At 43.3% G+C, this 14690-nt stretch overlaps 1 protein-coding gene across 1 annotated transcript in view; it reads right to left on the bottom strand.

The window, feature by feature from the left end:
- LOC126263303 (uncharacterized) overlaps window positions 1-13175 on the bottom strand; it is a 145167-nt gene extending 131992 nt beyond the window's left edge. Inside the window, exon 1 of the mRNA XM_049960391.1 lies at window positions 13072-13175. Coding sequence (XP_049816348.1) covers window positions 13072-13175 — 104 coding nt within the window. The remainder of the gene's footprint in view (window positions 1-13071) is intronic.
- Window positions 13176-14690: the final 1515 nt, after the last annotated feature.

Raw genomic sequence — 14690 nt, 5'->3', positions numbered from 1 at the left:
TACTCAAAAATGGTATCGAAATACGATACGAAAATTTATTCATAGCGAAGATGTTCAAGAAGCATTTTTCTTAAATGGTTACGAAGCTGAGATGTATATCGAAAACGCTACAGATACGAAGAAAAGATGTTCACTCTAGAAACATCTAGTGGTTGAAATACAACAGCCTAGGCACTACACATACTTGTCAGTGCGCTTCTGTGGAACAGTGCATCTTATATTTGTAGTCGTTCTGCAGCTGAGTCCTATCTCTGTAAGGAACAATCCGTACATATAATTCAAACAGACGCATTTTCCACATGTCCTCCTAAACGACTGAACCGATTTCAACCAAACTTGATACACACTTCACATACTGTCTCAAGATTATCGTTGTGGGGATATCAAAGGTGTGGAGGTGGAAAGGCAGAGTAGCCCACGATGTACGAATATCTATTCTTTACTCATCCACTGGGTGAGAATGCACTTAGAGACTTGCAACAGACTTTACAAATAATATCAAACCTTTATGAAATTTCCTTTCTCTGACGATCCCCAAAAGATGATGAAACGTAAAAGTATTGCATACTACGTTTTCACTGTTTGCGCAGTAAAACTGCCGCATAATCATTACGCTTTAGTTTATTACTTCTTTACTACGATGTTTATTAGCGACACGTTTTGTTTTCAGTATACACATATACCACTGAATATGCTAGGAAAATTGTATCATTGTACGATTCATAGTTCAGGAAACGTGACGTCATAAACACTGAGATACGTGAAAAACTGCCGCAGCATGCAAGACATTTAAATTTATTACTTCGTAGCTAGTAACTCTTTTCGCAACACTTTTCGCAAGCATTGCCCCCATCTACTGCTGAATGTACCTACAAATACAGGGTGTATCATAATTAATGGCATAAACGCATACAGTTGAAAGTACACGATACTAGAAGCAAAAAAGTCCCAGTAATCATACAGTCGAAAATGCATACCTTAAGAGCTACGAGCAATTTTTCATCTTCGATACTGTCATACAAATCTCTTCTACTCCAAGCTCTTTGCTTTCCATATTTTGTGAAGTAGTAGTATGGACCAAAACAAGAAAAAAAAGATCAATAAACGTGTGCTCTAAAACGCATAGCTTAAGAGCTATGAGCACGTGCTCATTCTCGCTAGTTGGAAACAACTCTTCTAATGAACAATTGCTCATAACGTTTAAGGTATGCATTTTAGAGCAAATTTTTACTCGACATTTTTTCTTGTTTTGGTCCATATACTACTTCCCAAAATGTGAAAAGCAAAGAGCTTGCAGTAGAAGAGATTTGCTTCACAGTATCGAAGATGAAAAATTGCTCGTAGCTCTAAGGTATACATTTTCGACCCTACGTTTACTGGGACGTTTTTGCTACTATTACCGTGTACTTTCAACTGTATGCGTTTACTCCATTAATTATTATACACCCTGTATATATCAGTATGACATATAGATCAGTGATACGATGTCAAGTACTAAGATGCGTGACAAACTGTCTCATCTGCCCGACACATAACTTTTTTTACTGCTTTATTATTAACTCTATTATCGACACATTTCGCAAACAGTATCCAAATATATCGTTGAATGTACGCAGAAAACGGTATCATTGTACGACACATGGTTCAGGCGATATGACATCGTAAACATATAGTTGGTCGGAAAACTGCCGCAGCATGCATTACATTTCCATTTATTGTTTCTTTACTACTTACTCTATTATTCACAACACATTTCTCAGACATTAGCCACATGTACCACTGGATGTACATGCAAAATTGTATCACTGTACGACGCAGTTCAGGAGCTACGTCATATACATTGAGATGTGTGGAAGTGAGACTACAGTGCGAAATTCGCTCGAGATAAGAGATGAAATGTATGTACAAAAACGTGTGGAATATGTTAAATACAGGGCTATTATAAATGATTGAAGCGATTTCATAAATTCACTGTAGCTCCATTTATTGACATATGGTCACGACACACTACAGATACGTAGAAAAACTCAAAGTTTTGTTCGGCTGAAGCCGCACTTCAGGTTTCTGCCGCCAGAGCGCTCGAGAGCGCAGTGAGACAAAATGGCGACAGGAGCCGAGAAAGCGTATGTCGTGCTTGAAATGCAGTCACATCAGTCAGTCATAACAGTGCAACGACACTTCAGGACGAAGTTCAACAAAGATCCACCAACTGCTAACTCCATTCGGCGATGGTATGCGCAGTTTAAAGGTTCTGGATGCCTCTGTAAGGGGAAATCAACGGGTCGGCCTGCAGTGAGCGAAGAAACGGTTGAACGCGTGCGGGCAAGTTTCACGCGTAGCCCGCGGAAGTCGACGAATAAAGCAAGCAGGGAGCTAAACGTACCACAGCCGACGGTTTGGAAAATCTTACGGAAAAGGCTAAAGCAGAAGCCTTACCGTTTACAATTGCTACAAGCCCTGACACCCGATGACAAAGTCAAACGCTTTGAATTTTGGGCGCGGTTGCAAAAGCTCATGGAAGAGGATGCGTTCAGTGCGATACTTGTCTTCAGTGATGAAGCAACATTTTTTCTTAATGGTGAAGTGAACAGACACAATGTGCGAATCTGGGCGGTAGAGAATCCTCACGCATTCGTCCAGCAAATTCGCAATTCACCAAAAGTTAACGTGTTTTGCGCAATCTCACAGTTTAAAGTTTATGGCCCCTTTTTCTTCTGCAAGAAAAACGTTACAGGACACGTGTATCTGGACATGCTGGAAAATTGGCTCATGCCACAACTGGAGACCGACAGCGCCGACTTCATCTTTCAACAGGATGGTGCTCCACCGCACTTCCATCATGATGTTCGGCATTTCTCAAACAGGAGATTGGAAAACCGATGGATCGATCGTGGTGGAGATCATCATCAGCAATTCATGTCATGGCCTCCACGCTCTCCCGACTTAACCCCATGCGATTTCTTTCTGTGGGGTTATGTGAAAGATTCAGTGTTTAAACCTCCTCTACCAAGAAACGTGCCAGAACTGCGAGCTCGCATCAACGATACTTTCGAACTCATTGATGGGGACATGCTGCGCCGAGTGTGGGAGGAACATGATTATCGGCTTGATGTCTGCCGAATCACTAAAGGGGCACATATCGAACATTTGTGAATGCCTAAAAAACTTTTTGAGTTTTTGTATGTGTGTGCAAAGCATTGTGAAAATATCTCAAATAATAAAGTTATTGTAGAGCTGTGAAATCGCTTCAATCATTTGTAATAACCCTGTATATGTGAAATATGTTTGACGCGTGCGTACGCCAGCAATACCACGGATAAAAACCTTATCCTGAACCCATGGAACTATCTGAACTCAAGTTGTTTCACTTATTAGCTACAATCTCGAAAGGAAAACCGAACCACCAGCCTCCTATTGGTGTGAGAGTGATAATATGGAGAATGAAGGGGGAGGTGGAGATGGAAGGACAGCGCTCGGGAAGGAGTTGGACACAGATAGGAGGTGAGGAGAAAAAGAAAAGCGGATGGTGTCGACAGAAAGAGAGGGAGGAAGAGGAGATGAACAGAAAGAGAGGGAGGAAGAGATGGAATTATTAAGACTAGAAGGTGCTCAGAGGAAGAAGCAGGAGATAGAGAGGGGAGGAACAGATTGACAGAGAAAGGGCGGAGGAGGAGATGGACAAAGAGGAGGGGAAGTAGGAAGTGGCCTAGCAGAAGATTAGAATAAAAACGTACCTGGGCAAAGCAGGATACTCAACTAGTGTGTCATAAACACTTGCAGTGTGGCATGGAAGACATAATTTCTCCAGTGAATTTACAGCGTAACTACAAAATTAATTTCTAAGTTTTTTTTTAATTTGAATATGAAATGCTTCAATTATACTACTAACGACTATCAGGAAAGTACAAAGGCACATCTTGCCACAAGCCAGAAGGTGCAGCAGTTACTCTTTATTTGGAAGAGAAAGGTTGAAATTTCGGTGCAGTCATCTTCATTTAAGTTTTCTGTCGCTCCCCAAAATCACTTAAGATAATGGCCGGGGAAGTTTTCCCAAGACTAGGGCCGTTCATTAACCCTCCATCTCTAACGTAACTGGTGGGCTACAACGGGTGGTTGTAATTGAACTGTAGCTACTCACGGAGTTGCAGTGTGGGCTGTAATGATCGTATTTCAGCAAAACGTGGTAGATATACTAATGCGTTGGTGCGGAACCGATTTACACTGGAAAAAATTAGTTCAAATTTTGGTCACCAGAAGCAAATCTGGTGTTGTACATCTCGTGGAGGTCTCCAGTGTACGGTAAAAATCATGGTCATGCTTCCTCAGCCAATGGCACATAGAATTTTTCAAGGTGTCCTTTTCCTCAAAGTCATAGCCCCGATGAGTTTCTTTGAACGGAACAGACAGGATACAATTGTTTCCATTGCCTGTGCATATTGATTGGTCAACATTTTCGGTGCCCAGCGTGCACGAATCTTGGGGTAACGCAATTTTTCTATAATGTCATCACACTCGTGTTGATAGCAGCGACAAAATTTATCTACTGTAATTCACAAATGGTCAAGGATGATTTGGTCTGCGCGCTGTATGTTGTACGAAGTCACTGTACTCGGTGGCTGGCCACTCCTTGCTACCTGAGGCAACTGTGTTTGCCCTTCAGCTTCTCTGCAGCGACGTACCCATTGTCTAACGTTGCTGCCCGCCATCATACTATCTGCACTCATTTTCTTTAGCCTTTCACGAATGCAACTGGGCGTTTGACTTTAGGCAGTAAAGGATTCAGTCACAGAAGCTGCGAAATTGTATAAGTGACAGTTAATAACGCCTTTCTCACTTGTTTGACCTTTTCTCCACAGTCTCATTCCTTAACCATTACACACAGAACGTTTCTATACGTTTTTGTTGCATTCACAGTGTCAAATTTTCACCTAGTAGTATGATATTCTGCCTTACGGCAGGTCTTGTCATGGGTTAAGCCTCTTCCACTTTTGTCTGTCAATAGCCAGTCTTTTCATTTCTGAATATTTGCCTTCTTTGATGTTGTCCAGCATTTTATATCTTCTTTTTACTCTTCCACGTTTTCCCTCCACCATTCCTTCTATTCCTTCCTTCAATAAACAGTCCCTCCTCAATGTCCAATCCAGTTCCGTTTTCTCTTTCTGATGACTTTCAGCATGTTTCTTTCTTCTCCTACTCTTCTTAATACTTCTTCATTCCTTACTCGGTCTTCCCATTTTAATTTTTCCATTCTCCTCCACATCCACATCTCTAGTGCCTCCTATCTTCTTTCATCTTCCTTCCTCAACGTCGAGGTCTCCGCACCATATAGGGCAATGCTCCAGATGTAACATTTGGCAAGTCTTTTCCTCAGGTCTTTGTTTAGTGTCCACACAGTAATTTCTGTTTCCTCTTGAATACTTCTTTTACCATTGCAATCCTTTTTCTAATTTATGTTGAGCAATACATATCATTCATTACTACACTTCCCAAGTAACTGAAGTTACTCACTTGCTCTATTTCCTCTCACCCTATTTTCATACGGCATTTTCTCCCCTTTCCTCCAATCACCATGCTTTTCGCTTTCTTCTTGTTAATCTTTTCACATGGTGGACAAAATCTGAACTAATTTTTTTGCAACCTAAATCGGTTCCGTATTAACGCATTAGAAAATGTACCAAGTTTCTTTATCGTACGATAACTGCAGCCCGCAGTGGACCTCCGCTGTTAGCTGCACTTTAATTATAACCACCCAGCACTTTTTAATGTGCATGGTGCATCACAACTCGACATACGATGCGTCCAAAACAGTTTACAATATATCAGAAAGATAAAAAAGGTATTCTTGTAATGAGAAGCCTCATCAAAATATTAATTTGCGTAATATAACGAAAACGAATACCTATTAGATACGCATTTGGAACGAATTTTGGTGCACTGAGATACAACACAAAAAGAGTTTGCGGCAGTTGGTAGCACTAGTATCGTGGACGTCCGTCCGCAGCGGCAACATCGCTGTGCGCAAATCAATCAAGCTGCCCGGAGAAACGCCCCCTGGAGCTTCAGCTCCACCAGGAAGAGAGACGCACGTTTAAGTAACCATGCAGGAGCAGAAGATGTCAGTTGCAAGTTGTAAGTCAGTCCGAGTCTTGTTAGGAAGTTCCTGCAGACCTTTCGTCGTGTCTTCAAGTCGTCGAGTGAGATACAAACAGTGTCCCGTAGATAGATAGTAGAAACAGAGTCACAGTGTATGGACAGAGATCGCCTGACTATGAATATAACTGGGTATGTTTGTAATTGGTTTTCGAATAGTACATCAGGACACAAGATAAGTTTCTTCAGACTTTAGTTCAGAGAACATTATCTAATTTTTGTTCATGGAACAGTAGTCAGTGGAGGACAGATAGGCTAAACTTGCGCTCTACAGTTGCTGTAACCATAGTTACCGAAGCTGAGTAATATGTTTTACTATTAACTGTTGTGTGTTACTTCCATTAAGTGTGTGTTGCCCTAGAACCCATGCGTCCATCCTACCAGGACTGCTTTATTAGTGTTTCTCAGCGGCTGTGAGATTTTCGTCAAAATTGATGTCCCCCGTCCACAAGACGAACACCAGTGGCTGTACGGAGACCACTGGCCTATTAAGTCATATGTAGTTACTTTAGCACATTGGAATCGCATTCGGGAGGACGACGGTTCAAACCTGCTTCAGGCCTTCCAGACTTTCCGCGATTTCCATAAACTGCTCCAGACAAATGCCGGGATGGTTTCTTTGAAACGAACTCCGTCATTAATTACCAAGATGTCGACGGGACGTCAACCCAATCTTCCTTCCGTCAAACCGGTATTGACCCATGCAGGAATCACTAAATATTGGATAATGTGCATTCTATAGTACTGAAGGGAATGGGGGGTAAGGACCCTAGACATGTTATTGCTGCAGTGATGGCCATTAAAATTCCTACACCTGGAACAATAGCAAATTACGAAATTTTACTTGTGCGTATACAGTATACCAAGAAGAATGCAAGATTAAATGCGTTTGTACATTAAATGTATTCGCAGTTGCGATTATGGACAACCAACAGCTGTAGAATGGAATGACGACAGTGAAAATGTGTGCCGGACGGGGATTCGAAGCTCTGATCTCCCACTTACCTCGAGCGGTCGCGTTACGATTTGGCTATCCGCGCATCACTCTCCGTCAGATCCAAATTTTCGTATGTCGTCAACAACGCGTGTACAACATGTACTCGTAAGTCCATCGACACTGGGCAGGTGACTTTCAAGTAAAACATCTCGCCTGTACGGAAACATGCACAATGGATGCACGTGTACCAGGGCGCAGACGAAACACGGAAGTTTGGGCCTGGCTTGGGTCCTGCACGGATAGCCAAATGGAAAGGCTATCACACAAGCGCGAAATCCACATTCTAGTACCGGTTCGGCAAAAATTTTCTTTGTCGTAATCTTGTACTTCACCTCGCGACGTGGCCGCGCGGTTTGAGGCGCCGTGTCACGGATTGTGCGCCCCTCCCACCGGAGGTTCGAGTCCTCCCTCGGGCATGGGTGTGTGTGTTGCTCTTAGCTTGAGTTAGTTTAAGTAGTGTGTAAGTCTAGGGACCGATGACCTCAGCAGTTTGGTCCCTTAGGAATTCACACACATTTGAACATTTTTTCTTGTACTTCATAACGGCCGTACTTGCCATAGTTCCTGCACGCATATCCAAAGGAACTTTTCATCGTATTCGGAATAACACAGGCACTGCAATATCGAAATGCGTATGTGATTTGGAGGCAATCCAAGACCAGACGTTTCCATTGAGTGTTAATTCAAAGGAACGTGCCAGGCAGTAAGAGAGTCGAACACCGTTAGGTAGGGCCAGACAGCACCAGAAGCATGATGTCTAGAGCTATTTTGTTGAAAGATCACGTCATGGAAACCTCGAAGATTGGGTAAAACCACTGGCTTTCCTAAACGAGACAGTTGTCAAATTTACTAACTGCAGGAACCGGAGGTAATCGCGTTGTGTACACAGTGGCGGCACACCATACCATCACGTCACGTACTGGACCAGTATGACGCCGATGAATGCAATCTGACAACGTTCGTCCTCCTCAGAGTCTCCGCACACGGTTGCGTCCGTCGTGGTGATGTGCCCAAACCCAAGACACGTCTCAAAAGCCGACGTGCGTTACTGCTGTGTCCATTGTCGTGGTGGGGCGCACTTCTGCCTCTCGCAGTATGTACTGAATCCGCAACAGTAATGGCTTTGCTAGCTGTCTGTGGTACTTCATACGTCATAGTGAAAAAGAGAGACTGTCAGGAAAGTCTTTCTTTGGGATGTTGTTCGACTTGCGCTTCAAATGTCGGTTACGTCTGCTTTTGTCGTTTTGTGGTACAGTGTTAACTCCATTGCAGTTTGGGACAAAATCGTTGACACACTACGGCCGCACCTCCAATACTTAACACCGCCTGGTCACAACTGATTGGTGGAATGCAGATCTGCTGCTTAGTTCAAGCTGCCACCGAAGTTACTGGGCTGACGTAGCTTTTAGGTCAGGAACAAAATGAGCCTCAGAAAGTTCGGATGGACGACGTATGTCTGTTCTCTCCAACGGTAGTGGCGTGTGACCGTGGAGGTCCTCCATGAGTGAGTTAGTTCCGCATGAAACCATCGATTTCATATTCTTATGGCGAGCAGTAATTTTGCGTAATAATACGAAGCGGTATATATGTACCAAAACCCTGCCGCTGTACAATTCCGGCACGTCCTGGTACACGTTTTCTCCTTGTTACAGGAGGCAAAACGCGTTCTCCAGACAAATAACGACCATCAAATCCTATTTCTAAATGCCTAAGTCACTGCGTAATTTCTCATTATACACTGAATGTAGATGGCGGCATTGCTGCATACTTTCGGCATTTGCGCAGAGATGCAAATCATTTGCACGCCAGAGCACGTTGTTCATTTCATTCCAAATTGACGTGTGTTACATGCTATCTTCATCGTGTTGCAGTTTTCATGGTCAGCAGTATTAAGGAGCGAAAAAAGTAACACACACATTTTATACAGGGTGAACATTGATGCGAGGTTTTAATAAGGTTAGCCGCGCGGGATTAGCCGAGCGGTCTCAGGCGCTGCAATCATGGACTGTGCGGCTCGTCCCGGCGGAGGTTCGAGTCCTCCCTCGGGCATGGGTGTGTGTGTTTGTCCTTAGGATAAGTAGTGTCTAAGCTTAGGGACTGATGACCTTAGCAGTTAAGTCCCATAAGATTTCATACACATTTGAACATTTTTTAAAAAATAAGGTTAGGTTTAAAAGAGAGAAAATTATTTGGTTAAACCAAATGAAAGTGGGTGAGAATACGATAACAGATGGTGCCGAACAAAACCGGAATTATATTTTTAAAGCCATATATTTTCAAATTGTTTAGAAAACAACCCTATCCCCCTTCAAAATACTTTCTATTACAACCAATACGTTTGTCCCACCGGTGTTTCCATTGCTCGAAATATTTTTGTAGTTAACTTTAGAAATGACTGACAGCTCCTCTACCGTTTTTTTCTTGACCTCTTCATTATCGTCAGATGTGTGTCCTTTCATGCCCTTTCCATGTGTGGCCGAGCGGTTCTAGGCGCTACAGTGTGGAACAGAGCGACCGCTACGGTCGCAGGTTCGAATCCTGCCTCGGGCATGGGTGTGTGTGATGTCCTTAGGTTAGTTACGTGTAAGTAGTTCTAAGTTCTAGGGGACTGATGACCTCAGAAGTTAAGTCCCATAGTGCTTCGAACCATTTGAACCTTTCCATGTGTGGAAACAAGAAAAAGTCGCACGGAGCCAGGTCACGCGAGTAAGGTGCGTGGGGTAGCGGAACAATGGTCTTTTAGCCAAAAACTGTCTGAAAGAGTCAGTTGTGTGTGCTGGTGTGTTGTCGTGGTGGAAGAACCAGCCTCCTGTCTGCCACAAATTCGCTGAAGCGAGCTCCAATACAACCTACTGATTTGTGAAAGTTATCAGTTATCTGTAGACGGTTTGGGAGCACAAGCTCTTGAATTTTTCAACGTTTTCTTCGATTCGAGCAGTTGACGGACGTCCAGAACGACATTTGTCATTAATCGACGAGACGACATTTTTAAATCGAGCAAACCACGCGTACACTTGAGTTTTTCCCATAGCGTCATCTTGGTAAACTGTTTTCAAAAAATGTCAGCAGCGTTTTTACCGAGTAGAAAACAAAATTTCACAGTTGCATGTTGTTCACTTAAACATGTCACAGAAAACGAAACAAGAACAAAACAACGCGAGCGAAGCAATGACTGCAGATGAAAAGAACAAGGCAAGTCGACAAAACAAGCATCACTGAACTCGCTATGGGTTGCGCTATACACGCCTAGCGGCAGAAATGCGTAATACACACGCTCTCGCACGGCAGTATTATTCGTTTTTTTTCCCTTTGGGTACCTTGTCGCGGGGCGGGCTCGGTCGTCATTGTTGTTGTTAACGCTATTGTGCGGTCCATGTACCTCGATAGGATTCTTGCCGACGTCCCTTCACTCTGGGGTAGCAGATACATTCTAGACAGTGTAAAGCAGCGTTGATGAAACCACCACCTAATACCTACCACACAGAGGCCGCGTAACTCTAGTTGAAAGACAGTTCCTGAAAGTCCGTGATTAAAAAATCGGGCGTTAGGCATATTCAGTCTATTTGCAGTAAAAGCGTTTAAATTTAGATTAACTCTGTTTTTTATTTTTATTGAAACACATGAAATGGTTATCAAGTCCGTATTTAATATGGTGAAACGTTATCATCGAAAGTTCACTGTCTGTATAGCAAATATTTACTCGAAAAAGCAGCCAGAATTTTATTATGTACGACACGACTAATTTTCACGTTCTACCAATCACAGAGCGACAACTATTCGCGAGTTAAACATTCGGTTGTTTCAGTGGTCTTCTTCGTAAGAAGTGCTCGCCAAAATATTCCGTACAGAGCACGAAACACGCCACGCAGAGTTGTTACTACGACTAGAAAGTCCACACGCTCGTATCTCTGTAACTGTTTAACTTAAGAAACACCTAACTTTCATTAAAATGTTCGTAACTCCAGTCGCTTCAGTCACGATATGTTCAAACCGAAATTAGCTCACTATTTCCTCATCTTACACAGTATTTTTAAGGAGCGATCTAACATCGTGTTATCAGTAAGCTGACTAGCAAGTGACTCTCTCGAGATACTCTCCTCTCTAACCACTCCTCTATTCGTGCGGGAACAGCTTAATTCTGATTGGCTGTCGATCTAAGCGACGAACCAGACCGTTCCTTCCCGATCATTCTCGCGGCAAAAGTTGCCTTATCCAATCACTAATAAGATAGTAATTAATGTCAGCAAAACTTCAGTTTCTTGTATTATGTTTAATCAAAATAAGCAAAGTGTGAAATATTCTTCAAATTAATAAACTTATTCCGCCTCTAACTTCTATTATGGCTGCTTTTATGCAAAAGCATGCTCACACATACGTACGTCACCTGAATCGTGGTTGCAACATAACTTTTCCACCGTTCGTTTGAACAAGATTTTACGTAAAATGAAATATTAATTTTTAACGAATGTCCAACATACACTATCTCAATCGTTCTCGCGTACTCACTCAACAAAATATAATCAAATGATAATTTTGTCTGATTTGTAGTACGTAATGCAAAGTGACTAAAGTTTTGAAAAGAAAATTCTAATTGATTTATTTTTAGGTACTGACAACTTTGTAGTGGCTTCAAATGATAATGAATGTAAATCTGTTGTTGTTCCTAACTTGGTTTTAAAAAACAAATGTAGGTTTTGGGTCTTTTAGAGAATTCTTTAGCTCCGGAGTTATAATAAATAAAAATCTGAAATGTTGACAGCATCATTCCATTAATAGCAAAGAGCTGCGTACCAAATTTGAACAAAATCGGATAATAAATGATATGGATTATTTAGCTTCGTAGAGGGTATGAATCTTAGTATCGACTGAATGTTACGCTATGCAGTCCTCACGGCAGGCAGCGTCAGCTATGCTATGAGCAGAGCGAAAAAAAATAAATCAAATAAATCCAGCCATCCTGCAGCCACTGTACTAGACGGCTGCATGCCTTACTGCAACGAATGTTATCTCGTAATAACTCGCTGCGTTACAACACCCTCAGCAAAACTGACAAAGTGCAGGGACAGATTCTTGTCTGGAAATAGAGAAAAAATGTCAGGAACACGTTTCCGGAAATGCATCGTTGTCACGTTAGATGGCGCTGATGAAAGTTCCGCTGAACACATGCCACGTGTCCCTTATGTGTTATTGGCTGTGTGGTTGACGCAGCGTACTTCAAGCAGCGGAGTGGTCCGGTATTCACATCGGAAACAAGCCGAGATGATGTTTGTGAGCAACACAGCTGTATCAAAACAAGTACCCTCACAGACATGAACCACATCACACAACAGTGCAAGCCCTTTTTGGCGTTTGTATGCTCATGGGTCCTTACAGACTGACTGAGCGCACGCCAGATTTGGAGCACTTGGTTCAACAGGATATTCAGACAAATTCTAGTACAGCTCCAGGCAAGTGGCCCGCCAACATGGTGTAAGCCAAAATACGATTGTGTGTGTTCTGCTCGCGAGTAAGCCGATCTAATATTTTGTAACTGTGCTTTTAAATATAGTCAAGCTTTCGCCCACATGTCGAAGTTCAGCGCTTTAGTGGATACCTTTTCATTCACATGGTGATTTCCCACCTGGACCCAGACGCAGCCGAGCGATCGCGAAGTATATCGAGCAAGGCAACTACTGTGACGTCACAAGTTCGTTGTGGGGCCCATATTTCTCGTGTCCCCCCTCTCCCCGGAGGGGAAATTACATCAGGCAGAAGGGAAATGACGACACTGACAATAAAGTGAAGCGTTAACTTCATCGATGAAGTCATCTGAAGATCGTGCAGCGTACGTTTTATCACTTTCAAAGGGAAGTCTGCAGTTTGAAAATTGCAGGAGCTGTGTTCCGGAAGCGCGGTCGCCAATTGTGTGGAGACGGTGACCTTACCGGTGGACAGCCGAGAAGGCCCTGCGGCGCGGCAGCGGTAGGTGGTGTTGCTCTATGCAGACGGTCAGCGGCCGGTAGGTGCTTCGGCGCAGCACGTGCGCCATGACTGGACGGCTGTTTCCGGCGCGCACAGCACTGCCGGCTCCGGCGGATGGGAGCAAGCAGCCACCGCAGCGCAGCACGCATCCCACCACCGCACCGCACCGCTCCGCTCCGTTCACCAAAACAATGGCCCCTGTATCGGAGCGGACGTCAGCTGCCACTCACCGCTCGCCAGCTGCCGACCTCGCCACAATTCGAACACGTATCCACTCTGTGGTCTCTGCTGTACGAAGAGCTGACTAGCTCCTCCGAACTGTGTCTGTACAACTCCATGAGAGAGGTGATCACACGGATTAATTATTATCTCGAAAGAATAAAGTCACGTAATACAGTTTTTCTTTGTTTACGGGCACATATCTGCAGTCCCGATACGTATTGAAACCATGCTCTATAGGACCGAAGCACGTCGCTGAAGGGGCAGAAATAAAAACGACGAAAATAATGGCGCACCTCCTAGATAAGGTGTAGATCGTCCGGTAATTCCTGTTGCGCTGTTTCGGGTTGGTGGTACAGTACTTGGCGCAGAGATTTCAATACATACGAGGGGCGTTTGAACAGTCCGTGGAAAGGCCAAGAGATGGCACCACCGGCGCGTATTGAGGTCTTGTTTAGTTAGTGGCATCGTTAGAAAGAACGCACACCAAGTTTCAGTCCTATTGGTCTATTGATTTGTGTTTGGCATACGTGCGAATCAAGGAAGTTGGGGGAACGTCAAAAATGGACGAAAAAGTATTTCGTGTGGTTTTTAAACATTATTTTATGAAAGGAAAAATGCCTCAGGAAGTTAAAGAGAAGTTTGATAAACATTACGGTGGCCATGTAAATTCGATTAGAACAGTTTATAAGTGGTTTCAAAATTTTCAGAGTGCCCATATGGATTCAATTGATGCTGAACGTTCTGGACGCCGTGTGGAGGTTACGACTCCAGAAATCATTGATAAAATCCATGATCTGGTGATGGATGACAGAAGAGTTAAGGTGCGTGAGATTGATAGTGCTGTGGTCATCTCGAATGAACGGGTACATAATATTTACCATAAACATTTGGACATGAGAAAGCTATCCGCAAGATGGGTTCAGCGAGTGCTCACGCTTGACCAAAAACGGAATCGTGTGAAGTGATGCAAGGATGGTTTGCAACTGTTCAGAAAGAATCCGAGGACTTTAAAAGGCACTGTGGACAAAACATGGATACATTACTATACTATCTAAAAAATGGTTTACCAAGGGAGAATCTGTACCAAAAAAGGCGAAGACCATTCCTTCGTCCGGAAAGGTTATGGTGACTGTTTTTGGGATTCGCAAGGGATAATGCTCAACGACTATCTGGAAAAAGATAGAACTATTACAGGTGCATATTATTCATCGTTATTGCACCATTTGAAAACCAAGCTGCAAGAAAAACACCGGCGACTGTACCGCAAGAAAGTCCTTGTCCATCAAGGCAATGCACCAGCACACTCCTCAGCAGTTGTGGTCGCAAAATTAATGGAAATAGGATTCCAACTCGTTTCACA

Source organism: Schistocerca nitens, chromosome 6 (genome assembly GCF_023898315.1).
Source record: "Schistocerca nitens isolate TAMUIC-IGC-003100 chromosome 6, iqSchNite1.1, whole genome shotgun sequence".
NCBI lineage: Eukaryota > Metazoa > Arthropoda > Insecta > Orthoptera > Acrididae > Schistocerca > Schistocerca nitens.
The sequence above is the reverse complement of the archived record's forward strand: the minus strand, read 5'-3'. Positions and strand labels throughout refer to the sequence as shown.